This window comes from Xyrauchen texanus, chromosome 20 (genome assembly GCF_025860055.1).
Source record: "Xyrauchen texanus isolate HMW12.3.18 chromosome 20, RBS_HiC_50CHRs, whole genome shotgun sequence".
In the NCBI taxonomy this organism is placed as follows: Eukaryota; Metazoa; Chordata; class Actinopteri; order Cypriniformes; family Catostomidae; genus Xyrauchen; species Xyrauchen texanus.
The window spans coordinates 24,671,326-24,699,118 of record NC_068295.1 but is presented as its reverse complement, the minus strand read 5'-3'; the positions used below and the strand labels follow the sequence as shown (position 1 = coordinate 24,699,118).

The 27,793-nt window shown below is 39.3% G+C and overlaps 2 protein-coding genes across 6 annotated transcripts; one reads left to right on the top strand and one right to left on the bottom strand.

The window, feature by feature from the left end:
- Positions 1–7,358: 7,358 nt before the first annotated feature.
- On the top strand, positions 7,359–11,637 carry mtg1 (mitochondrial ribosome-associated GTPase 1). Of its 3 annotated transcripts, none has more exons than XM_052150595.1 (11): positions 7,359–7,595; positions 7,840–7,904; positions 7,991–8,091; positions 8,194–8,280; positions 8,400–8,456; positions 8,542–8,632; positions 8,734–8,795; positions 8,885–8,981; positions 9,083–9,164; positions 10,095–10,207; positions 10,426–11,637. In XM_052150595.1, the coding sequence occupies exons 3-11, from the start codon at positions 8,062–8,064 to the stop codon at positions 10,524–10,526; spliced, it is 720 nt and encodes a 239-aa protein (XP_052006555.1). In that variant the 5' UTR covers positions 7,359–7,595; positions 7,840–7,904; positions 7,991–8,061; the 3' UTR covers positions 10,527–11,637. The 3 variants fall into 3 exon arrangements, with proteins under 3 accessions (XP_052006555.1, XP_052006553.1, XP_052006554.1); XM_052150593.1 differs by having other exon boundaries at positions 7,840–7,907; positions 7,990–8,091; XM_052150594.1 differs by lacking the exon at positions 7,840–7,904 and having other exon boundaries at positions 7,923–8,091.
- A 4,987-nt stretch (positions 11,638–16,624) lies between these two features.
- si:dkey-191g9.7 (uncharacterized) lies at positions 16,625–24,939 on the bottom strand. Of its 3 annotated transcripts, none has more exons than XM_052150585.1 (3): positions 24,799–24,939; positions 21,250–21,372; positions 16,625–19,702 (listed from the first exon to the last, which is right to left on the bottom strand). In XM_052150585.1, the coding sequence occupies exon 3, from the start codon at positions 19,690–19,692 to the stop codon at positions 18,229–18,231; it is 1,464 nt and encodes a 487-aa protein (XP_052006545.1). In that variant the 5' UTR covers positions 19,693–19,702; positions 21,250–21,372; positions 24,799–24,939; the 3' UTR covers positions 16,625–18,228. The 3 variants fall into 3 exon arrangements, with proteins under 3 accessions (XP_052006545.1, XP_052006547.1, XP_052006546.1); XM_052150587.1 differs by having other exon boundaries at positions 16,625–19,699; XM_052150586.1 differs by lacking the exon at positions 24,799–24,939 and having other exon boundaries at positions 21,250–21,445.
- Between the last annotated feature and the right edge of the window lie 2,854 nt (positions 24,940–27,793).

The following is a 27,793-nucleotide window of genomic DNA, read 5'->3' as shown; positions in this document are numbered from 1 at the left end:
GTCACACTACCATGTACACAAGAAATGAAATTCTTGTGTGCAGTTCCGAGCAACATAGCAGTCATGACAGTGACGAGACATATACCAATTACAGTAAACAACATACTTGCACAACACAATTTACATATCAAATGTACACGTACTTACACAACACAATAATTATATACAATGTACAGTAGACAATACACACAATATAGAATACACAATATACAATAAGTAAAGAGTATATGAAATATATATATATAAGTAGTTGTATTGAGGAGAATATGTTGACAGTCCAGTGTGAGATTATAGATGAATAAAGTGCAGTGCTAATTATTGATCCTGATAGATCAAGTGTTCAACAAAGTGTGCCCCATTGAGGGGTCATACCTATAACTTCCATAAGTCTGGCTTGGGGTGCCAAATTCTGCCCTGAGCCTGAGACAACATGTCTGTTCTGACTGGAATCTCCCAAGGCATTTCCTCAAGGAGAGAGACCAGAGTCAAAAACCATACTTGAGATGGCCAAAACGGCACCACTAACAGAAGCCGAAATCGATCTTCCTGAACTCTGGAGAACTGCATGTAGCAGAAAGTCGATGTAGCATGTCGATGGGAATGCAGAAAGACGCATTGTCGACAACATTGATCCGCCCAGCTGTGCTGGGGTCAAGAAGGAAAACCAGAGGAGACAGTGTGATGTCTAGCTCATAGCAAACAGGTCCACTTCCACTTCGCCGAACCTTCTCCAGATTTGTTCCATAATCTGAGGATGTAATGTCCACTCTCCATTGGAACCTGTCTGAACAGGAGATCCGCCCACAAATTCAAATCCGTGGAGGAGGCCTCTGTCATTATAACTTTGCAGCGACATACCTGTCCCAACAGAACCCCAACATCAAAAGGCGGGTCCATTTCCATGGTAACAAGAGTTCAGTAGCACCTACAGGTCATTTTGAAGAGACAGAATGGTAAATGGTCTGCACTTATATAGCACCTTTTTAACCTTAACGGTATTCAAAGCACTTTACACTGTGACACATTAACCCATTCATACACACATTCATACACCAATGGCGGTAGAGCTGCCATGCAAGGTGCTAGCCTGCCATTGGGAGCAACTTGGGGTTCAGTGTCTTGCCCAAGGACACTTCGACATGTGGAGTTGTGTGGGCTGGGATTCGAACCACCAATCCTGCAATTAGTGGCCAACCCACTCTACCAACTGAGCCACAGCCGCCCCAAGAATGCATTCATCAGTGGTTGAAGTCCCTTTGTGGAGTTCATTCAGCACTGAAAAGGTCTCACATGCAAAATACCCGGGGGAATGACAGCGGAAGCCATGATCATTAGCCCCAAAAGCTTGTGAAATGTTCTCGCAGGGAGAACGTGTCCCACTCTGAACATTGCTAGACACTGGCAAAATGATAGATGCACCTGCGAATCCAGCTCCACCCCTAGAAACAGAGGCTGTTGCCCTGGAAACAGGACACACTTGTCTAAGTTACACACAGCCCTTGATCAAATGGCTGAGAATGACATCTCGATGTTGGGCAGCCAAAGTCTCAGAGTGGGCAAACATCAACCAACCAATCATCGAGATAATTCAAAACACGATGCCTTGAAGCCTCATGGGCGTCAAAGCTGCATCCATGCATTTCGTGAAATTGTGTGGTGCCAGTGCAAGTCAGAACGGAAGGATGCAAAATTGATATGCTTGCCCCTGAAAGCGAATCTGAGGAAGTGCCTGTGCTTCAGCACAATCTGAATCTGGAAATAAATGTCCTTCAAATCTATTGTCACCAACCAGTTCTCCGGCTGCACTTGTGACATTATTTGTTTCTGCGTCAGCATCTGAATTGACATTTCATTAGAGCAAAATTCAAACTTCTCAAAATCCAGAATGTGACTCAAGCTGGTGTCTTTTTCCAGGACCAGAAAATTACAGCTGCAAAAACCACATTCTCTCTGAGAAGGGGGGATATCCTCTATTGCCCCTTTTTCTAAGAAAGAGTGCTTTTCCCAAATCAAATATGGGGCTTCCTGAAAAGAAAAGTTTGTCAGAACAACCCCATTGAACACTGGCGGAGCACGCCTGAATTTAATTACATAACCATGCTTTATCATTTGAAGAACCCAGTTCTAAATGCCCTACTGCTACTGCCAAGCCGACAGATGGGCAGACAGAGGGATCAATGCATGGCTCAAGCCAGCGGCACAGCGGAGGGAAGCCTTCGCTCCTCCAATGCTGTGGCTGGTTGAAGGGAATTTGATCACGTTTTTGCCTTTATTGTATTTAGGCATAAATAATGGGCACCCTGAAATGTATCTACAGCATGGACACTGATAGAATAAAACTTTTCCCTGGTATTTGAACAGGGAAAAGTGTATGAACATTGGGGAGAATGTTTATTTGAGAAAACTGGTTCACCACAATGGCCTCAGTATTCTTTATGGGGGGACAACGTGAGGTATTTATGTTCACTGTATGTTTTTGTGTACATTTGTGCTCAATGAACATTGAATTCTGTTATGCATGTCTCAAACCCTTTGGTCATGGAGACAGAGGCCAAATTCGATCAGGCAATTATAAAAAATTATCACTCTGAATGTATTTACAGCAGATGGACACCAGACAAACCATCTTCCTTAGCATAGAACAGGGAAGAATGTGCGAACATGGAGGGGAATTAAGAGCAAGAAGGCTCACCACGACATCCCCAGCATTCTTTATGGGGGACAACATGTGGTGCTTATGTTCACTGTGATTTGTGTACACTTGTGTTTGATGGAATTCTGTTATGCGTATCTGGAGATCCTTGGTCATAGAGAAAGATGCTGAATTCGGGAAGCTTTTTTTTTTAAATGTTTGTTCCCCTGCAAACTGAACCCTTTTCTGGTTGTCGGAAAATTGAGGTGCATACGACAGCAAACTCATTCCGATGCTGACCGAAGGGTAAAACAGGAGTGAAACGGATACGTTTATATGGTCCAGTTTCATTCACTGAATCGGGGCTCATTCTTCATAAAACAGCAAGCCTGTATTCTCATGTGTAGACCTGTTTATATCATACTTTGTGATATATTGCATGTGTCCAGAGACCCTTGGTCATGGAGGCAGAGGCCAAACTCAAGCTAAAAATATTCAATGCTCTTTCGCCAGCATAAATTATGGGGGAAACTGAGCTAAATTGGTGTACTGAAAAACGGGTTAGGCACTAAACCGATCCCAGCATATAATGGGTGAAAAACGTGTAGTACCCGGATAGCGTGAAATATCCTCACAAACAAAAGCATTGCCTTGACCAACTCATTCACCAGAATGAGCTGCGGTGGGAAAACATGAGGGAAATTCCAAATGGAGCCGATATTAGCTCAAAGTTATTCCTTAACACAATGCGCTTGGTTGGACTGCAAAACCACTGTGCGTAAATCCAACAGTTGACTGAAAAGAGAGACATCCATGCCGCCACCAACAAATTTAGCAGAGATAGCAGTGCACATCTCTTGTCTCACCAGAATGCCTGCGTGGTCCACGAATGGGAAACTAGTTAAAATATCTCGCATCTCCTGATAGAATCCCAAAAAAATAATGGCACCAATGAAGCTCTCCGTACGTTGGTTCGCCATCACTCCGTTGGGGAATATTCTCTTTTATGTTCGCTTTTATGGAGCCTGTGACATAGCTCCCTAAGGGGGTCGCTTAAGTGCCACCAGCCAATAAATTGCCATGATTGTACAAGGGCTTCAGACCAAGTGATACTCAGGACGTGTCCCAATGTGATTATGCAGCTTGAGTTGCTATGACATTTTTAAAAAAAAAGGAGGGACAAGTGGAAAAACATTTTTGTGGTAATCAACATTTGCCAAAAAAGCTGACGATTGAACTTAATTTGTATTGAATATTCCTTTAAACTAGAGTTGCATTTACTACAAGACTTGCTATAACACACAACATTTATACTCAACAATAGGCTCAAAATAATATATATCTTATCAGAGGCACAAAAAATGCTTAATTCTAATAAGGGGACAAGACTCCCCAAGAGGTCCTCGCTGCAGACTGTAGCGCAATGACGTTGTGGATTTCATCTACTACGTCACAGACATCCAATATGTACTGGATTGAACTAATGTTTTAATGGATTTTAAATGTTTGGAGCTGTGATATACTGGATGTTTTTTAATGCAATTACAGTATGTGCCGTTATGTGTAGATAAAAAGTGACATTGTTTCATTTATGTGTATAATCAGCGCATAATAATCATTCATGTTTGAATCAAATACTATATATTTCTCTGTCTCTTTGTGATATACGTGATAGAGTATAAAGGTGCGTACACACTGCCAGCAACTTTGTCGCTGCTGGTCGCCAGTGGCTGGCGGTGAAGTCGCTAGTGGGTGTTCCCACTTCTGGTTGTTTAGTAACGTTTATAAATGACATTCACGGATGTCATTCCATTGCTGTTGACAGCGAATCTCTTTTCTTGCCACTAAAAACAAACATTTTGGAGGGAAAAGACTAAATATAAATGGAATCAGTACATAAAATGCTTTATATCAAAGATGAATGAGAAACAAGGCGTGCTGTTTGCCACAGCGGCTGTTTATCTGCAGCGAAAATGCAAATGCCGGTCTGTCTGGGTCCATAAAATCCCCGCGATCTCAGATACACCTTTCCACGCAGTATTTTTCTTAAAAATGTCCTTGTACGTGGGAAGTAACATATCATAGAGCACTGGAAAATTTCTAACAGCAAGAATTAGCCTTTCATCCATCTTTCCGTTACTGCAGGAGCTGAGAGAGAGAGAAGGATCATGTGAGCTCTCCCGTCTTCTCTCCTATTGGCTGTCGCTTCCATTAGTCGCTCTTCATTTGAATAAATTTGAACTTGTCTCAACTTTGTCACATCGCTGGACACGCCCACATCTAGCGCCAAGGGTCGCGACAGCCCGTGTCGCCGGAAGTCGCTGTGCTCTCATTGAAAATGAATGGTATGGAGTCGCTGTCGCGTGCGATGTCGCTGGCAGTGTGTACGCACCTTAAGACATGTTATACTAAAATATGTGAAATATGGACAACACATAACTTGGGCCAACAATAATAATAAAACGTTTAGCCTATATTTATGTGTCCTGCAATAGTCGATTACACTACGGCACAAGTAGATCAGTTTTTTGGAGATAAAATACAAAACTATGCATGTATCCAGTATTTTAAAGAAGCACCAAACTTTGAGGTTACCAAAGGGAAAATAACATTTGTTATATAGTTGATTTTAAACATTAAAGCTTATACAGACACAGATGTCTACCGGCAGTAGTTAAACTACTAACTTTTATAAACTAATATAAACTGTCAAACTAAATTGTGAATGGGCTATGCCATTATGACAAAACTAAATAATATAATATTGTAAAGAGAAGCAAATATGTAGCTGTGCACATGCACATTAAATACATCATTAAAAAAAGTTCAACTACGTAGTGGATTAAATGGGTTCACACATCCTCCGTGAGTGGGGCGGTCGCGTTGGATGTTCACATTGGCCGCGTCTCTTCCAAGAGAAACAGCAGCGCATCTGCGCAGAAAATCCTACACCATTTTTTCTTATTGTAATAAGGTCATAATAATCAGAGGTTATTGCTGCTACAAGGACAACAGGGGGCAGTCACGTGCACTTCATCTTTATCAGCACACTTGGTTGTGAGTGGTTAATGCTGTCTTGTCTATACTGTAAACATATATACACGGAATGACTAGGTCTGGCAGTTTATTCATTGTAACAGGGCAGAGGAGTCCCCTACCGGCCGCTGAAACGGGGCGGGGTCTGAGACCGCCGACCTCGAGCGGGGAGGGGCTCGCTGCCGACCGCCTGGAGCGGGAGAACCACTGCCAGGGGCGGGGAGACCCCTTCTGTTCCCTGAGAACGCGGCGGGGCGTTCCGTCCTCTAGGGGCTGGAGGACTGCCTCCGATCCGCCCGGAGAGGCGAGGCTGTCATCCGTTAGAGGGTGGAGGGGTGACCGAGGAACAAGCTACGGCGTATCGGAGAACTGGCGAGTAAGTGTATTTTTTTCATCTCTCTCTCCTGTCTCTCTCACTGCCGATCCGCATTGGCCTTTTCCCTCTCGTTTAAATTTGACAGTGTTTTTTGGGGGGGTACTACACTGTAACACTAAGTACACCCCCCACACACACACACACACACGCACACACTTTTTATATTTCTGTTTCCCTCCCCTTGTCCCGTCCCTCATCTTAGGGCACGCCCTCCCCCAGGGAAAGAGGTTGTGACAGGGCGGAGGGCGGGGCCGGGTCGTAATTATACACACCCGGTCCCTTATCAGGCTAATTAAGCCTCCGAGACAGATAAAGGCCGATTGTGGATGGTGGTGCGATGAGAGAGGGATAGTTTACAGACATGTCCGTCATGTGTGTGTGTTTGTCTTTTGTTTAAGTTATTCATTAATATATTGTTTATATCGCCAGGCCGGTTCTCGCCTCCTCCTTTCCATTGAACTGCTTTTCACTCATTATTATGAGTTTTGTGGCAATAATAGGCTCAATGCCAAAACTATCCGCTCACTGCCACGTCTGGGACGCGTCACCTCACACTAAAGCTGCATTCACACTGCCAGCTATTTTGTCACTGCATGTCGCCAGTGGATGGCGGTTAGGTCACTAGTGGTGTGTATGGAGAGTCTAAACGGCACTGTTTTGGCTGTCGCTCTTCATTTGCATAAAGTTAAACATTTCTCAACTTTGTTGCGTCGCTGACCACGGCCCGTCGCTCGTGTTGCTGGAAGTCGCCAGCTCTCATTGAAAATGAATGAGATGAGTTTGTTTTGTCGCTTTGTGTCACTGGCAGTGTGAACGGTGCCATCTGTTAATATGGGCGGCGAAAGAAAATGTGCCACTCACGCCTCTCTTTTCTAAAATGTTAGATTTTTATCTCTAATATTGGGGTTTATGTGTATAAATATGTGAATTTTCCCAACTATTTGACTGGGATATTGGTATTGTATTTCTGAAATATCTCAAATACTTGGCAATAAAGCTGATTCTGATCTTGTGACGGCTGATCCAGTATGAGAAGTGAGAACTGTCTGACTTGACAGCACTTATTTCACTCCTCCCCTGACTGCACCAGTCTGCTCTCGTCTACTTTCGAGGCGAGGCGTTTGGCATCTCAAACGAGCCTATTTGCGCCGAAACGAAAACGCCTCGATCACAGAGAAAGTGAACTCTGCGTGAGGACAGTCGCCTCTGCTCTGCAGTTTCCTCTGTTAGATCTTTAGAGCGTCCTGTAATTGTTCTGCCAATCCACTAGGGAGCGATGTTTGCTGTTCCTTCAGTAACAATGATGTCGCAGAAGAAATAGAACGGCATCAGTAGTAATGTGATGTTTTCAACTGTGTTTCCAATCTTTAATTTTGAGTTTTTCTTAGCAAGCAACGGTCTTAACCTTGCAAATACAGTCAAGAGCCAAGACATTCCGAGCGGCTACGATGAGGATTTATCATTCGTTATTTAGTGCTGCCAAGTTTAGGACAGTTTTTGACTTTGGTGAGCGAGAGGTGGCACATTGGTTTCCCGGACATATGGCTAAAGGTCCGTGTCACGTGATAAAAATCAAGATCGATTTACAGTTTTTAGGGCTGTAGTATGGGAACTTAATGTTTCTTACAGATCAAAGAGGCAGGGGACATGAAATGTATTTTTATATATGACGCCATGATGCTGCAGAAATTATTCAGCAATATTGTAAACATTTTAGTCAGTCATATACTGTGAATATGTCATGTTGTTCCATCTTCTCCGACATAGAAATGCTCACCAGTGTCACTTTCTCTAGGACTCAAGCAGATGAGAGCAAATTTACGGAAGGTTGACTGCATTATTGAGATCCATGATGCAAGAATATCCTTTTTATTGCAGACAATGTACCTTCTGAATTGTTGAACCCCACTTCTTTCTCTGAAAACTTCTTTAACGGGACAACATACCCTTTTCTGGAAGAAATCCTTTATTTCAAGAGAGCCTTGATGTCCGGCCACATTTACTTGTTCTGAACAAGATGGATCTGGCAGACACATCCAATAAGGAGGTCTCATAATCTTATGCATTTTGTTATTGAAAGTACTGAAATGATGTGAAAATCAAACAGATTATAACAGACTGTTATTTTTTATTATTATTATTCCACCAGAGTATTCTAAAACGGCTTGAGAGGGAAAGTGTGAAGAATGTTTTGTTTACTGACTGTTTAAGACAAAGAGATGAGAATGTAAAAAAGGTGAGCAGTGACAGACATCACATCAGATGCTTCTAATAAAAGCATGACTGAATAATTTTACTTTTTATAGTTTTAAACAAACCCTTGTGTCTAGTCACTGTTCTGTGTGATCTTTTCAGATTGTTCCTCTCATAACAGAGTTGATAGAAAGAGGGTCACGTTTTCACAGAGAAGAGGTGAGTTTTGAAAGTTATGAAAATTATTTATTTGGCAGCTTGCATTTGCTATAAAGTAATCATTTATTTTTCCATCTGTGTGTAGGACATAAGTTACTGCCTGATGGTCATTGGAGTGCCAAATGTGGGGAAGTCATCTCTGATTAATGCTGTAAGAAGAACGTTTTTGAAAAAAGGTATTTTTTTGTAGTATACATGAGATTATGCTGTTAAAAAAATCTAATAAATGAATCCTAGCAAATAAACGGCAAACATTGGATATATGTATTGCTTTCAGGCAAAGCTTCCAAAGTTGGAGGTGAACCAGGAATTACAAAAGCTGTCTTGACCAGAATTCAGGTTTGCTGTATTAATTATGATTTAAGTAGAGGGTTCAATTGGATTGATGTGTTCTCCTCTAGTATTAAATGAAACCTGTGCTGTATTAGGTCTGTGAGCGACCCATAATTCATTTACTGGACACCCCGGGAGTTCTGCCACCTAAAATAGAGAACATAGAGTCAGGAATGAAACTAGCTTTATGTGGTAAGTCTACACAGTTCCAGAACAAACAATGCATTTCTTAGTGTACAGTAACTTTATTGCTGTCAGTGTAAGATTTATGAAGGTGTCTTCTTTTGAAACAGGTACCATTCTGGACCATTTAGTTGGTGAGGATATCATTGCAGATTATCTGCTGTTTTCACTGAACAGACTGGAAAGATTTAGGTACTTACTGCAGTGATACTTCTCTGTGAATTTTTAGTCCTTTTCCAAACAGATTTGCAACTCTTATATATATATATATATATATATATATATATATATATATATATATATATATATATATATATATATTAAAAAGACAGTTTTATAATTAGTAAACAATATTCTCTTGTGGGCTTTTTAGCATGTGTTCACACTTGTAGTTCGGTTCTCTTGGTTCAGACCAAAAAAGAAAATGATACAATTAGTACTGGTTTGCTTCGCGTTCACATTGACATTTTTAAAACCGAACCTAAAGATACAAAACAAAAGGCATAAGGAAAAGGTCACAACCTGATTGAACAGCTTTTATGACATATATTTTGCGATGGAACTTGCCAAACATCCAAAACCATGCTGGCTGCTGGGCTAAATGAGCTCGTTGGATTTCTGTATATATGGTAGTATTTTTACCAGCTGAGAACAAAGCAAGCGAATAAAATGTGTAAAGGAGTCAAAACGGCACCAGGAATTCCTCCGTTGCACACACAAACGAAGATATGCTGCGCGGACGGCGGTTCCGACGCCTGTGAAGGTAATGGGCAACATAGCTCCTATGATGAAAAGAACCAGGTATGCTTGAGGTCAATATTAAAGGCAAATTACTTCCTGTCATTGGTCCGTTTAGATGTCTTTGGTCTATGCTGCATTCATATATCATTCAAACCACACCAGAGTTCATTTGGAAGCAGACCGAGACCCACTATTCAGGGGGTCTCAGTCTGCTTGTTTCATGTGCACCAAGGTTCATATGGCAGCGTTCACACTTGTTCAGATGAACCGCACTAACAATCGCACCAGAGTTCGTTGTAATCTAACCAAACCTGCCAAGTGTGTACACACAGCAAGTCTGCAGCAAGTCATCACTAACGCTTGTGACAATTGCTTCTTTAGTTACGTCGAGAAGTATGATCTTGAAGAGCCTTGTGATGATATTCAGCATGTGCTGAAGTGTATTGCCGTGAAGCTGGGCAAGACCAAGCGTGTGAAAGCAATCACTGGCATTGGTGAGTTAATTCAGTCAAGCCACTCAAGTTTTAATTGTAGTGAATTCACAAAATGAATCAATCTCTATGGTTTCCAATGATGATAGTTTACTTTTAAAACTTCTAGTTTTATGCCATAGTATGACATGTTTTATCATTAGGTAACTCCCTAATTTAAAGCATATACTTGTTCATGAAACATAACTCCTCTGATGTATTTAAACACATTCAATCTTTAGGTAACATTACTGTCCAAGTACCAGACTACACTGCGGCAGCCTATGATTTCATCAGAGCATTCCGGAAAGGAGAACTTGGAAAAGTGATGCTAGACTTATAAAACATGGATGATTTTTGCCATTGTAACTGTTTGGACTATTGACCATACTGTATGTATTTTCAAGGCTGGACACTGAGCACAAAGGAAATGCATGAATTACTTTTATTGTTTTCATTAAAAGAGGGTGCATCAAGGATTTTGGACATTTCTTTGTTTTTATTGTGTACAGGTATCAGAAAAGGTAAACAGTGTATTTTTTCCTTACTGAAATTGAAGCTACAATAAATTATTCGGTTTCATATAGCCTGGTGTCATTGTATGTATATGTTTATATATAAAAAAAAAAACATGGATTACAACCAAAAAGATAGAAACAAAAACTACAGTACTTTTAACTATTTGATTTCCTACTGTCCCAGTAATACATCAGCTGATAATATACTTTTGAAGACTAATGCATCCATTTAGAGAAATATTTGGCACACGATTGTTTTTTTTTTTTTTTGTTTCTAAAATAATATTTTGTATACAGTATATCTAATGATTGGCAAATAGATTTTATGTAATAGATACTGCATTAACATTGTTGTGTGGATTATCAAAAGTGTCTACAAGAAATACAAAATGCTTCGATCAATATTTCAAAGCATGACAAATTTAAAAACATTTTTCACACTCACGGGAATGGAAGTACAGTTACAGATAAAAAGTTTAGAGTTGTGTCACAGCATACTTTTTCAGTTCACACAAAATTATTACAGTTAAAAGTGAGCACAGACATTGATAAACGGACAAAGGTTCATATAAAAATTTTCATAATTGTTTAAATCTATAAGACACTCAAGGACAGTGGTGCTTCTCCACAGCATTAACACAGTATATCTGCCATCCAGTGCACGATTTAGCCAGCATAAATTTAGTAGGAAAATTTGTGTATTTACTAATGCTCCACTTGAAGCAAACTATGCACTCTAACCTTTCAGATCTTATTATCAAATGCTTATTTGCTATCTAAATATACAGTGGTTTTGAAATGTTCTTTTATCGTTTTATCCTCTTTTTTTATCCTGTTTGTGCAACAAAGTACACATTATTAAGCATTGGTGTGACTAACTTGTTGCACAGTAACATTAAGTAGCTTATTAAACTGTGTCAAGTCTTAAACTGCCTCAAGGGGCAAAGTACATCACAAAGTTTATTGGCAGGAGCAGAGCGCATAGTTTTGTAATGGTAATGGAATCATGCACTGTCGCGCTTGATGTCCTGGCGAGGTAAAGCTCCCAGTCTGTTCTGTTGCTATAGTAATCATCACCGTGTTCTAAGCTGTAGTCCGGACGACGCTGGGCTGATGCGTACCATCCTCCAGCTCCTAGCGCCACTGCAGCACCTGCCGCTGCTGCCGCTGCCACCCGTACTGCGGGGGAGCCTCGGTTGCGGGATGACCGGCCTCCCCGGGCACTGCCCCGCGCTGACCCCCTGGCTCCTCCTCTGCCACCTTTGGATATAACCTGGTCGCACAGGTATGCTGAAAGCAGGAGAAATATCCAGCAGGTGGCTATAGACCTGTTCATTCTGGAACAATCTGGGAATGAATGAAAAGCATGGTTTTTATCCAACAGATGTTGTTTATTATAAGTCTAAATTATTTTCTGCATCATAGCCCTCTGCGGGAAAGTGTCCATTAAACACATGTGATTGTACTGTTATAAGTGTTGAAAAACTAAAAGACTATGTGAAAGAACACTGAAGTGGTCTGGCTCGAAGTTTAGGATGCATCGGCAAATGGTGGGCCTATACACGGACAGACAGATATAGTCTCACTAACTTGCTCTTAAAAACATTTATTTAAACTTCAGCTATTAACTTCTCCATATCTGCCTTTTTTTTTTTTTTTTTATCTTACTCAACTTCTCTATACCTTTTAGCCTTTATTTCAAGTACTATTTGGATATTTAAGCCATATGTAAAAATGTATGAATGTCACTGTATTACAAAACAAAACATTTAAGTAGCCTATGCCAAATAGTATAGGATACTTTTTGGTTGTCAAAATTAGTAGGACTTTCCATAATGTGTTTCTGTAATGTTAATGTGATGAACTACACCTTTGGTTACACTGGTAGTGCACATGCATGTGTGAATTTGAGGGGAACTGACTTCAGACATTCACCAAAAGTGTCCTTTGGACCAGTTGTTTTTAAGTAAGCCAATGCCTAATTGTGGAATATATATATATATATATATATATATATATATATATATATATATATATATATATATATATATATATATATTTATATATACACTCACCTAAAGGATTATTATTATTAACACCATACTAATTCTGTGTTTGACCCCCTTTCGCCTTCAGAACTGCCTTAATTCTACATGGCATTTATTCAACAAGGTGCTGAAAGCATTCTTTAGAAATGTTGGCCCATATTGATAGGATAGCATCTTGCAGTTGATGGAGATTTGTAGGATGCCCATCCAGGGCACGAAGCTCCCGTTCCACCACATCCCAAAGATGCTCTATTGGGTTGAGATCTGGTGACTGTGGGGGCCATTTTATTACAGTGAACTCATTGTCATGTTCAAGAAACCAATTTGAAATGATTCGAGCTTTGTGACATGGTGCATTATCCTGCTGGAAGTAGCCATCAGAGGATGGGTACATGGTGGCCATAAAGGGATGGACATGGTCAGAAACAATGCTCAGGTAGGCCGTGGCATTTAAACGATGCCCAATTGGCACTAAGGGGCCTAAAGTGTGCCAAGAAAACATCCCCCACACCATTACACCACCACCACCAGCCTGCACAGCGGTAACAAGGCATGATGGATCCATGTTCTCATTCTGTGTACGCCAAATTCTGACTCTACCATCTGAATGTCTCAACAGAAATCGAGACTCATCAGACCAGGCAACATTTTTCCAGTCTTCAACTGTCCAATTTTGGTGAGCTCTTGCAAATTGTAGCCTCTTTTTCCTATTTGTAGTGGAGATGAGTGGTACCCGGTGGGGTCTTCTGCTGTTGTAGCCCATCCGCCTCAAGGTTGTGCGTGTTGTGGCTTCACAAATGCTTTGCTGCATATCTTGGTTGTAACGAGTGGTTATTTCAGTCAAAGTTGCTCTTCTATCAGCTTGAATCAGTCGGCCCATTCTCCTCTGACCTCTAGCATCAACAAGGCATTTTTTAGCCCACAGGACTGCCGCATACTGGATGTTTTTCCTTTTCACACCATTCTTTGTAAACCCTAGAAATGGTTGTGCGTGAAAATCCCAGTAACTGAGCAGATTGTGAAATACTCAGACCGGCCCGTCTGGCACCAACAACCATGCCACGCTCAAAATGGCTTAAATCACCTTTCTTTCCCATTCTGACATTCAGTTTGGAGTTCAGGAGATTGTCTTGACCAGGACCACACCCCTAAATGCATTGAAGCAACTGCCATGTGATTGGTTGATTAGATAATTGCATTAATGAGAAATTGAACAGGTGTTCCTAATAATCCTTTAGGTGAGTATATATATATATATATATATATATATATATATATATATATATAGTGTATTGTTCAGATATATATATATATATATATATATATATATATATATATATATATATATATATATATATATATCTGAACAATATTACAAATATATTTTTATAAATATATATATACACTGAGATAAGTCTATAAGTTTTGTTTGCAGATGCTACTTTTTCGAGATCCACGAAAGAAAGTGATATAGTTTGGAACAGCAGTAAGTAAATAATGACATGAGTTTTCATTTTTGGGTGAGCTATCCCTTAAAGAGTGCAAATACTTTTGGGGGCTGTATAAAGCAAGCTACAGTTTATCAATCCTATTTTCTAACTAATTAGCAAGGTTCTATTTGTTTTACCTGTTTAGCTTCACTTGGTCTGATTGGTGATTTTAGGGAATGTCTTCTGTATTGCAGATGCAAAAGGCATTCACAATGAGGGAGAATTTCAACAGTTAAAACCTAATTCTTTAAAGGAGTATTCCGGGTTACAAGTGAAACTTTATCGACAGCATGTGTGGCATAACATTGATTACTTCAAAAAGTTTATTTCTACTTGTCCCTCCTTTTCTTAAAAAAAAAACAACAACAAAAAAACAATCTAGGTTATGCTACAGTAAGACACTTACAATGGAAGTGAATGGGACAATCCGTAAAAAACAAAAATACTCATTGTTTTAAAAGTAAAGCCACAAGACATATACAATATGTATGTTCATATTTAAATTTTCTGTGTAAAGTTATTTCCATTTTTTCAACTTCATTGCCATGATAATGACGTAATGGTGTAAACCCTAAAATGACTGCAAAAACATCAGTTTAAAATGTACAGCTCAAATACTACACAGGTTTTGTACAAGCATTAATGGAAGTGCTTTTGTAACAAGATCTGCATTTAAACCCTCCAAAGATTTGCCCCATTCACTTCCATTGTAAGCGCCAATGTGACCTCGATTTTTGACTCGAAATTGCTTTTTTTAGATAATCAACATTATGCCACAAATGCTGTCGCTTGAGCTTAACTTGTATTGAACCTGCCTTTTGCTTTAATAATAATGAACAGGCCTAGCCTATAACTGTTTTAATACTGACCTATATACGTTTGTATATGAAGCGCTCAAATGTAGCCTTTATTTATGGAACATTAAATGATAATTAGAAATATGACTGGATTTGAGCCAACTAGGTCAATCCAGACAATTACCATTCACTACAGGCTACCATTCACTCTGGTTGAGAGGTCAGAAGATTATCCTAACCTTTAATAATCCTAGTATAGTAATGTTGAAGACGATCAATAGCCTGCAATTTACGATGAGAAAATGCGATTAGCACACATCGTTTGTACGGTCACATATTTAAATGGTAACGATATCAATAATTAATATTGTTTTTTAGAAAACATACTTTTTGACTAATTATATATACCAAATGTGCATTTGCCATATCCGTATCAAAATACACCGTGTAAAATATGACAATAACTGAACGCGGCGTCGACTGATGCAAAGCTTTCAGTGGAATGTCGCGACGGTCTATAATAGACTAGTATTGTACAATTGGTGAGTGGGCTCAGATTCTACACCTCTGCTACAAACCATATGTAAGTCATTTATATCCTTTTTATCTTTAGCCTTATAAAGGGTATGCTACTTACCTCCGTGTATGGCCGTATCCACAGAATATCTCACGATATCTCACTATCATGTGTGAGATCAAATAAAACGCAACCGTTATGTAAGCCAACAATGCGCGTAGAGCTGGAGATGAATTAAAAGCATGGTAGGTTTAGTTATGAGTTCTGGACTCCTGCCGGAAAAAAAGGCTATGTGCAATGTTTGGAGGAGCTACAATTTGTATGCATTTTGCATTTAAACGCACCCTTATATGATTTGATTGATGTTGTGTAGCTATGGTTTTAAAATTGACAGCAAGATTTTATAACACGGACTGCCAAAAAATGCATAATAATTTAGACATTTTGAATTATTCTGGATTATATGTTATATATTATGAATATATTGTCAGTATTATGAACTGTGACAATAATTTGAATGTTCACTCATCAATGGTTATGTAGCTGTGCCTTTATGCCCAGTGTTTAGTTTTGCAGTTTTGCCTGGTTGGCTAATGAATGGCTAATGAATTATTAAATTACATTTTTGATATGCTAGAGTCAAATCCATTTTCCATCTTCCCTTGAAAACGTATCACTTATTTATTTGCAATTTATGTCCGCATGAGTGTATTTCTGTTGAACCCATTAATCTAATTTTAATTTGGCCTCATACATGCCAAAATAAAATACAAACACATAGCCAAACAACGTGATCATATCATTTATAACACTAATGACTAATCTGGTTCAACACCAGACCAAAACTGTACTGATGTTCATAAACATGAGGAGAGAACAGACATACTAGAATAAGGGATGAGACAGTAATTCTTGTTTTATAAATGTAAGATTTACACAAAAATTGTAATCTTCAAGTAGCAGTAGACAATACCCCAAGCTAGTCAAGTCAAGTCAAGTTCTAGTTAATATAAAACAATATGTCGCAAGTTTGTATGCATAGTGGTATTATATATCATTTAGTCACAAAAACATTTAATATGCTTGGAATTACGAGTGTTCGTGTCACTTTTTAAATGGCATATTGCTTTTATTGTTACATAGACAAAAACAAGGCAGCTAGTGGCACATTTCATTTTCTTTGACAAATAATGCATATATGTTATTTTGTACAGAGTTCTACTTCCAAAGGTTAAAACGTGTTAATCAGAATACTTTATAATTCCTCTTTGTTATTGTCCAGAAGCAAAAGGATTTTACAATGCATGGCAAACAATTAATCACCTTGACAATAATATGTCAACATCCTTGTTATATTGTGCTGTAGTGTAGTTAATCTAATGCTAATTTCTTCATTAAATATAAAAGTAGTTGTTTGTAAAATGTATATTTTTAATATTACATTTTATATCATATTTTCATATTGTTTGACATTATTTTTCATAATTAGCTCTTCTACTGCATCTACTATCCTAATATTTAAACATAAATTGGATATGACCATTTAAAAACATTGTCATGTACACAAATTATGATACCATTAACTTCTTTGTTACTGCAATGCTTTGGCCAGCAGATAGCGCCACCGTTAAAGGGATAGTTCAACCAAAAATGAAAATGCTCTCATCAATTACTCATGCAATTCCAGACATGTGACTAGGTTTGTTTTGCAGAACACAAACAAATATTTTTAGAAGAATATTTCCACTCTGTAGGTCCATACAATGCAAGTTAATGGTGGCCAGAACTTTGACGTCTAAAAAGCACATTAAAGAACCATAAAACTAACCCAGATGACTCCAGTGATGATCTTCAGAAGCGATATGATAAGTGTGGTTGAGAAACAGATCAATATTTAAGTCATGTTTTACTATAAATCCCCTCCTTCACAAGAAGAATGTGAAAGTGAAATTTAAAGTGGAGATTTATAGCAAAAATGTACTAAAATATTGATCTGTTTCTCACCCACACCTATCATATCACTTCTAAAAAAAAATTATTTAACTACTGGAGTTGTATGGGTTACTTTTAGCTGCATTTAAATGCTTTATATTCTAGCCACCATTCACTTGCATTGTATGGACCTACAGAGCTGAGTTATTTTTCTAAAAATCTTCAAAAGTCATACACATCTGGAATAGCATGAGAGTGAGTAAATGTTGAGAGAATTTTCATTTTTGGGTGAACTATTGCTTTAATGTATTCTCTAATATCTTTCACAGTGCTTCCAGTGAATTAAATAAAAAATAAAAAGTTTTGGATGAATAGACACAATCCCACATAGATTGATATAAAACAAGAACTTCAGAATCATCTTTGTTGGGTGATAAAAAACACATTCCATTGATAGCAGTTATCTGTTATTAAATCACCCACAGTCTCATCTAAATTATTCAATGTTATCAAAAGCCCTTAACTGAGCAAAGTACTATAACTATAAAGTAAGGTTTTAGAAATGAAAAGGAAGACACAAAATTCCCTATTTTTATTCCTTTTTACTTGGATGTCTAAACCCAGACTGATTTTAATTGTAATTTGACAAAGTTCAGAATTAATCTGTTCTTCATTTGACTTTCAAAGCTATCCAAGATTATTATCAATGCTGTTTGAGGACTCAGTCATGTAGGGCAGGCCCTTTAGTCCACTGCACTGGTGGTCCGAGAACAGCAACCTGGATGGCGAAGCAATTCCAATAACCCCTTTTTTCTCCTATGCTTTGATCCTGAGCTGTGCTGAGATGCTGTTGTGTTCTGGCGTGAGAGCTTTGCCGCTATTCCCATAGTCTCTTTAATCTGCATCTCCAGATGTCGCTGAATTGCAATTCCAAGATCCTCAGGGTCAACCGAGGCTCCATACACCTCCCAAGTCATGCCCTCTGCATCCCATTTTACTTCCCTTACTGGGGACTTGTGATTTTTTGACACTGTTTTAACACTCACGTTCATCTTCTCCTCAACCAGGCACACCTCTGGGAACATGTGCTGTGGAGGTTCCTCAGAGTTCTGACCCACTTGCACCCCTATATCCTTCAGTTCTCTTTGTAAGGTCATGGTTCCTGCTTCCCTTGTGGTCTTTCCATCCATCTGATTCCCAGTTGAACGCAAAGGACCAGGCCAAGAACAGTCCAGATTGCAACAGCGGAGCAGTCCCTTAGCATCCAGTCCTGTCTCACTGATAGAGGAGATGAGCCGAGGGAGAGTCAGCAAGTTGCCTGCCACTATCTGGCCCCTGTAGGTCTCTTCCATCCCTACTAAGTGTGGCAGCAGTTGAGCCGGGGCAGGAATGGGCTGGGGGTGGCAGTTTGCAGCAAATGTGTCCTCTACAGCCCAATGGTGGAAATGTGAGTTACAGCAAAAAGCTTCTTCACATTTAGGGAAGGTGGACTCTGGAATGACCTCATTGGGCACTGGTGTCTGACAAGATGGGCAGATCTGAATGTAGCCTTGTTTTGCTGGCTGAGTAGGGCTGCCTGATCCACTACTTCCTGCTCTGGTGGACGTGGTAACCGTATTGCTTTGCTGAAGGGGCATGGCCTGTTTACATACTAAAGAAGGGATTGACTGTGTACAAGCTTCCTTGTCTTTTCCTTGACAAAACAATGCACTAGTTTCACAGAAGAGAGGATGAGCAGCAACTTCTTTGAAAATCTGCAAGCTGTCAGAGTGGCTTCTCTGTATTGATAACAGGCTGTTTTTTTTCAGGTCCTTGTTAGGGGATATTTCATGTTCTCTTTGTTCTGTCAGTGATGCTCTACATGCCTGTTTAATTTGATGGCTTGTTATGTCTCTTGGCTGTGAACTCCCTCCATCACACACGTGGGTCTCAGATATACAGTGGCGACTTGTATCTTGTTGGCCAGGCACACAGTCAGAGATGATATTGCAGGCTTGTGCGGTGGGCTGGCTACTATCTTTATGGTCTTTTGCTGAGCATGATGCTTCAATTGAGCTCTTTAGTACTTCTTCAGGATGGAGGAAGACCTTGAACTCTTTTGAACTCTTTGAGAGAGAGAGAATGCATTCAGCTGTGACAACAGGTTCTGATGGGATTGTGCCCCCAGTTGGGAATAGTTCTGACACAAGGTCCCCGGTTTCCGCCATTGGATATCTGCTGTGAAGGTAGACAAAGTGTCTTTAATGTAAAGGCCTTGACTTTTATCAACAAATAAAACATGAGCTGAATTGATTTTGGTACTTCACTCAGCCTGCTGCTCTGTTCCAGGTTGCTTTTTAATTTGTAGCTTTGAAATAGAAATCTGGATTAGCCTGTGCTAACTTGTTCATTTTATCCTGTTATGAGTAGAAAATTGTCTATTGTAGGGTTTCCACTTTTGAAGTTCTAAAATAGGGGACAACTCTCTAGAGTTGTTGACAGTTTTAGCAAGTTTTAGTCCAATGTGTGGACTTTTATATGGTCCCTTGCATATGAATATCAAAGTCAAATTAATGTTCTTGAACGGTTTCACTGTGATGCCATCAGACCATCTTAAATAATTCCCAATTGATTTGATATGGGACACATTATTTAATCTTTAAATATGGGATGATCCTGTAATTAAGGTACAGGTGGCAACCCTAATATACTGTAGGTCTTCAGAACTGTTGAAATGTCCATATGCATAGAATGGACAACAGGATGTAATGATGAATTTGTAATTTGCTTAAAGGTAAAGTGTGGAATTTTTTTTAATGTTATAATTCTGTGGTGTTCTTTGTAAGTCAACTTATTGTTAGCCTACAGAAGTCACTGATTATCACAACATTGTTTGCTTGAGTAGTCTGACATGTTAGAAGAACTACCTGTTGAAGGTGAGCGCTTGCGCAGGGAAGGGCAAATAAGATTTGAAACCAATCATTATTTTTACAATTCCATTTGGTACCACTGATGGCATTGCTATTACATACTTCACTTTTAAGAAAACAAATTTCAGTAAGTATGGGGAACACAAAGATTTTCAGTGTTACCTTTGTATGCTATTCAGACTTGTAATTGTATTTTTGTATACTGTCTAGTGTAATGTAAGAGCATTCTTTGAACCATTGTGTTTTAGCCTGGGAATTATAGGAACCATTTCTGTGCATTAAAGGTAGAATATGCATCAGCTTCAACCTACAAGGGTCTGGGTTCCTCTGTGAAATCTCTATCACATTACAGTCCCTTTGTCGATACATTACAAATTGTATGGTGTTGTTGTTGTTCTGGGAGATAACAATATAGATAGTAAGAAGAGCCAACAACCATAAAAAGACTCCGGCTGACTAAAGGGTAGGATGTAATTAATAGCCTGATTTTCTTCACTGTGCCTTATTTAGCTTCAGTTTTATCAATATGAAACCTCTTCCTAACAGAGGAGAAAATGTCCAATGTCTTGTATTAGACATTCGAGATAACACTATAAAATGCACAGTGTCCCTGTAAATTCTAAAATACATCACGACACAAGTTTTTATATCATCCATGAAAATAATGTACTACTTTCTGAAATAGACCAGGCACTGTCTCTCAATAATTCTTAATTTAAGGCCTGTAAACATTTTTCTTTCTGCCATTAAATCCAAAAATACCTGGCATGGTTATATCTCCACCCTGTGCATCTGCATGCACAACTGGGAAAAATGGTGCCAGACAGTGTTGTCAAAAGCTAAATAAATGCTTACCTTATGTCCCAGTCACAGATGCAGCTCAAAATTTGATCTTTGTCTTCTCTGTTTTCTCTTCCTCGTCTCTACCTGCCCACTCTCTCTCTCAGACTCCAAAAAGTGCAGCGTCAGTGCCAGTTTCTTAAAAAGGGAAAATCAGTAAGCAGTCTTTTCTTTTCACGATCACTCCATTACACATCACCCATGGCCCTTGTCCTCTCCTTCAACATCCCCACTCTAGCAGTGAGCAAAAGATGGTGGGAGCTTCAGGATTAAACTCCTCTTCCATCTGATTATAAACCAGCATCAGTCATATCTTCAAATCCCCTGGCAGGAGGGAGTGTATGTGTGTTAGAGAGAGACTGAAGGAGAGAAATGAAGATGGAATGTGTGTAGCTGTGTTTTGTGGGTGGATTTTGTGGGGAAAGACTATTTGTGTGTGGTGGAGTGCTGGACAGAAGGGCTGAAGGAGATTGGACACTGAGGCAAGGAGGAGAATATGGTGAAGAGGTGATGCAGTAATGGTTAAGCCACAAGCATTGTTGCCAATTTATCTATCTGAATGAAATAGAAGGAAAACATGTGAATGAATGTAAAGGTCAATAGCTGTACAGCTAAATTATCTATTCTCTCAAATGATCATCACTTCCCTTTGACTTGCCTCTCCCTCCCTTTATTCTTCAGATGTCTTTGACTTTCTCTTATGTACACACAAACACAAAGTATGGAATTTATTTTTCTCTTTCGCCCCTCTCTTTACAAATAAGTGCCGCTGCCTACCTAGGTCTCTCAGGCTAACCATTATTCTCCCCTTGTTGCTATGGAAACAAGATTTCTCAATCAGAGATTCATCCTTTTTTTTTGTAATGCTGTGATATTATGTATCTCTCTAAATGTACATACACTAAAATGAGATCACCAAAGTAAAGCCTTAATAATGAACATTGGGAAAACTGAGACACATTTGTGAGCTAAAACAGCTGAAAGCAGGCATCCATTCAATCACTAATACTTTGATTTCTGTGTGTTCTAGTGAACATGGGAAATATAATGTAGTAATCTATCTATCTATCTATCTATCAATCCATCCATCCATCACTCATTCTGTATTTTCTAATCATCCATCCATCGTCAGGATCCTGTCTCTTTGTCATTCATGTTTTTTAGTGGTGACATCACAGTTTTTCTCTCCTGTGAGAGTTTGTTTTCCCCTGTTTGTATTCTTTTATGCAATAAAGACTTTATTTAATTTTTTTCCTCATTCCTGCAATTGGGTCTTAATTCCTTAATTCCGTGACATAACGATTCGACCAGCGTGAACCCAGCAGGAATGAGTTCTTTTTCAAGTAGGTCATCAAGCTCCTCAGACACCAGCAGGAGGAGAAGTCGGTGAGGAGGTATGCGTTGGAGCTTTCCACCCACAAGAGCAGGAGAAAGAGGAGAGGGGTCTCTGCATCAGTGTCTGCTGCCACATTCCAGGAGGGGTCCAAGCCTGCTTCAGCTGCTACTCAGTCTGATCCCTGTCCAGCGGCTGCTCACATCCAATCAGACCTCTGTCCAGTGGTTGACAATGTCCAGTCAATCGAACACGCTGTGGCTTCCAACATACAGTCTGTCCAGCACTCTGGGGCCCTTGCCCAGTCTGTCCATCCCTTCGGGGTCCTGGCCTGGTCTGATCTGTCCTGTGCCGGCACTGACCTCTGCCCAGAAGCCACCACTGTCCCCATCGGCCCAATGGTCAAGGACTGTCCAGCACAGAACCCTGCTACTCAGACCTTGCCATAGTCTCCAGGCTCTTCTCCGGCTACACCCTGGCCTCCCAGCCCATTCAGGCCTCCGGTTCCACCCTGCCATTCCTTGTCACCCTGGTCTGTCATCTAACCCTTGGCCTGGTCCTTTCCACTTACCCGGCCTCCCAGGCTTTGGGTTTGGTCCTCTTGCCATGTGCTCTTCTTTCAGTCTTGTGTGTTGTGAGTGCACATGGCTGTTTGGTCTTTTATCACCATGTGCACTGTTTTAGTCGCATGTGTTAGTACATGGCTTTGTGTTTGTCTGTCATGTGCTTCCCTGACCCTGCCTCCTCATTACTCTCATTACTTTCACACATTTAATCCTCGTTATGTTAATTGTCTTCACCTGTTCCTCATGTGCCCTACCTGTATATATTGTGCTCCTTTTCCTCTTGTGTTTGTCAGATCATTTTGTTGTTCAGTTGGTGTTTGTTTGCTCTGTCTTCCAGTCCAGTTTGTAATATTTTCTTTCAGTTTGTTGTTCTTAAAGAGTTTGTTTTAAAAAAAATATATTTTCCGTTTTAGAAGTTTTTATCCCCTGTGAGTTTGTGAAGAAGGTGGGCAGCGGTTTGTGGCAGAGACTACAGAGATAATCCAGCCTGCACCAATCAGCACTCTTTTCTGAGGATTTATTCTACCTTTTACCAGTGTGTTCACAGTAAATTGCATGTGGCGTCCATTAATGTGGCAATTTTTTAAAATGAAAATGGGGGTTTGCATGTGCTGCAGACACAGTTTGGAGGGTTTACTGAAAATTCATATTATAGAATAGCACCACAATACTACTGTGCAGTAAGCAAGGACAAAATGGTTGATCTGACCTTATTTAAAGCTAATTTCAAATTCTGCTCAGTAAAACAAAATAAAAAGCCACATGCTCAGAGACTGAGCTACATTGGTGAGAAGAAACCACTGTTAGCCAAGCAGTAAAGGGCAGCAGATAGAAACAATGTTAAGCAATATGTCTAATAATAAACAAAGAAATGGCTAACACCCATTCAGGAACTCAGAATGACAAAAATGTACCTGTTAGTGGTACAAGACATATAGAAAGAGGAATACAGAATAAGTTGGTCTCAAATAGATTTTAAAAATGATTTGCAGCAGGAGCACACTAGGCTCAAATTGATCATACAAATACATAAAAGGTAACTCACCTGTATTTTTAAGCAAATGCTTTATAGTTATTGTTTTTGCAAGTATTTTCTACAGTTTGATTTCATGGCAACAAAAATCTAGCAGTACTGTGAGATTTCATGGTAACAAAAATCTAGCAGTACTGTGAGCTTTGTTGTTTCTAAAATTAATGGGTAAGACATAACACAAAAAACACGAGCCAAAATCACAATAAAATTTCCTTTTCCATCATATTTACAGGCAAACTTTTTAAGGTACGCTTTAAAGTGTACCTTTTTGCCCCAAATCAGTTATGTTGACATTAGCAAAGAAAGTGGTGGCACTTACAGGCATTTTGATGTTTTGGTACATTAATGTTGTAGTCGTATCATTAGTTAACAGAAAAGATAACATGAACTAACTTTGAACAATACTTTTACAGCATTTATTAATCTTTGTAAATTATCATAATATAATCCTAACAGAAAGTATCAGCACAAGCAGAAACACTTAAACACTAAGTCACATTTAGATTCAGGCTGCACTGCTCTAGATATTTTATTTACAAAAGCAGGCCCAGTGGCAAAGCGTAGTTACACATTATGTAGATCATCAGTTATTTATTTATCATTTAAACTGACTGTAATCATTTTCTATTTACCTTGCAAGGTGAATTCAGTGTGTTGGTGGTCCTTTAAGAGTTATTGTGTCTGTCTCAAGTGTCCTTTACTAATGGGAACTTTCTCTTCTGAACAATAGTCCTTCAAACTTGAGTCATGGTTGTTTCAAAGGACACTATTGTTCCTTCACGCTCTCTTCCCTGGAGCAGAGGATTGTTTCTGTCCACTGTTCACGCACCTTCCTGAACTCCAGCCACACCCACACTGCCCTGTTTACATTCTCAATAAAGCAACTACTTTTGTATACCATTGAAGAAAGTCATATTAGGGGTGAACTATTCCTTGATTCTGAATTTTGCTTCTGAACTAACGTTAGTTTATTTTCATTGTGAAGAGATCCTCATTTATCCCACCATTTAAGTAGGTTAAAGTTTTTCCCTAACTCCAGGGTATGAAGTGGATTCCAGTATTTGTACTGTAGCACATTTAGAAGATGGAGAAATCACTGTCATACAGGAGGTTATGGAAGTCACAAATGTAATTCTTTATAAACCCACAGGGATTAGATGTCTAGATCTAGATCCATAACCAAATATAAGATTGACAACTTTTATTTTCTTTCTTTCCCTTTTCCCTTTTCATCACTTTTTAATCAAGCAGAACCAATCTCTGAAGGATCAAAAGTTTAACCTGTCTCTGATCTGTAATCTGTAAAGTTCACATTGTGACACACACAAGCATCGATTAAGTCAAAGATTAAAAAGAAAGAATGATTCTTGCTGAAATAAAAAGACTGACATTAAAATCTTTGTTCTTCCTTCATGGACCAAGAATCTCTATTATCTGATATTTTAAAGTCCTTGAAAATAGCAGTGCTGTGTTCTTTTTAACCTGTTTTGCCTGTATAGCTGCAGTGATTTAGATATGATCATGCTAGATTGTCACAGCTAAAAATTCTCAAATGAATTTGGACACAAGTTGGAGAGGAGAACCAGCGCAATTGCTTTTACTCAATGAATATAAATCAATATGTTCATCTCAGGGTCCTAAAAACCTCATAATCGTGGTTTACAAGATAAATAAAAACATATTTGAACATTTAAGACATTTTTCAGACAGCACAAGCAGACCTTTGAAGCTATATATAAATAGATATATGCTCAAAATTAAGATAAAAAGTATTTGGACATTTTCTGGTTGCCAAACGTTAGTTGAACATGTCCATAGTCACAGTGATGAACAACACTTGTGGTTAGGACATTTGTGTGGGACTTAGGGGGATTAGGTTGAGCCTCATTTATTTGCATGTGCTACTTGGTTTGATAATTTCTTATCTAATGCAATAAAATTCAGTATTTAAAAAATGGGATTGTAAATGTTAATACGTTAATACGCCTTTAATTTTTACCCTGGTAAAATTATTTTGTAAGCTATGATGTTTATGGTAGTGATGGAGTGCTGAGAAACAGCAGAGAGGTGGAGGTAGTACTGTATAATGGAGGAACACACTGATTAGGCTTGGCTGGGTTCTGTGGCTTGTGTGAAATGGGGGGGATGAGAATGGATGAACTCTGGCCATGTGGCCTGTTGTACCAATCTCCTGAGGAGACTGCCCATATGTTTCACCCGACCATTGCCAAAAACATGCACCGTTTGTTTAGTGTAAATATGTACACAAAACCTCAGAGATAATGGTTCCTGCAGCTGTCTTTATTATTTGTCGCATGAATCAACAACCAGAGCTGAAAAAATGCTACCTAAATGTAATATACACACACACACACACACATATATATATACATATATATATATATATATATATATATATATATATATAAACAATATCATAGGAGCAAGAACGCTGTATGGCCAGTGGTGTAGCAGTGTCTGAAGAAGTGAGCATACCCATAAAATATTTTTATTCCATTTAAAAAAAATTATTTGGCTGTTGTAATTATAGTCCCATATGAATTTACAAAATTTATATCAGGTTAAGTTCCTTGCTGGCATGGTGTACAGAACAACTAAGAACCACGGTATGGTAACTTGATATTAAATATGTATTTAAATTTAAAGGTCTTATTAAAGTTCCTTTCATTAGGCTAATATGAAAATTATTTTAATGAATAAACTAATACATGCATAATACACAATAAACTGTTAAGCATTGTATAGCTTACATGAGTGTAGTAATGTTCACATTAGCACATTATCTAGTATTACCCTATATATCCTATTGTCACATCCCTTCATCTCACCTTTCCTTCAAGTTCACTGACATTTAGTTTAACCCTTTCATGGACCTTCATGTTGTAGTTGTTTCCCAAACTACAATTCCCAGCAAGCACCATCATCATTGTTCCTCGTGTTGTTAATTCCCATGCCTGTATAAATAAATTCCCTTATGTTTCCATTGTAGCACTAAGCTAAGTAGTTCATTTGAATAGCAAGCCTTGTGCCAGTTCTGTTTGTATAATCGTCTTCAATATTCAGTAGAGTTTTATCAACTCACTGTGACAACCGCAATAACTGACAGCTACCTTAAATCCATCTATGGTATGGGACTAAACTACCAACGGAGGACAGCTCTTCCAGGGATGAGAAACCTTTCATTTCAGGAGTATGTGCAAGCAACGCTGGCAAACCATTACTTCTTGATGTAGGCTCCTCCGCTTCCCGCTCCGGTGGCCCCAGTCTCTTCATCTTTCGAGCCTGCCATCACAGCCCATAAACCATGTAGCATACAGGCATCCATGGGCCATTCCTCCAAGCCCGCCACAGGTCCTTCCTCCAAGCTCACCAAGGTCAATGCACACGCCTGCCTCGTCCGTCCCAGAGCCAGCGTTGCAAGCCGCATCCGTCCCAGAGCCAGCTATCACACCATTTCCGGCCCTAGAGGAATAGAGGGGGGCTACTATGGTTCCAGTGGACTCCAAACTCCCTTCAACAGAGGCCACTTTCTCCCCAGCCTAGGTGGTCCAGCTGTGCTCATGGCTATCTGGAAGAGGAAGAGGAAGAGGAGAAGGGCTCCTACTC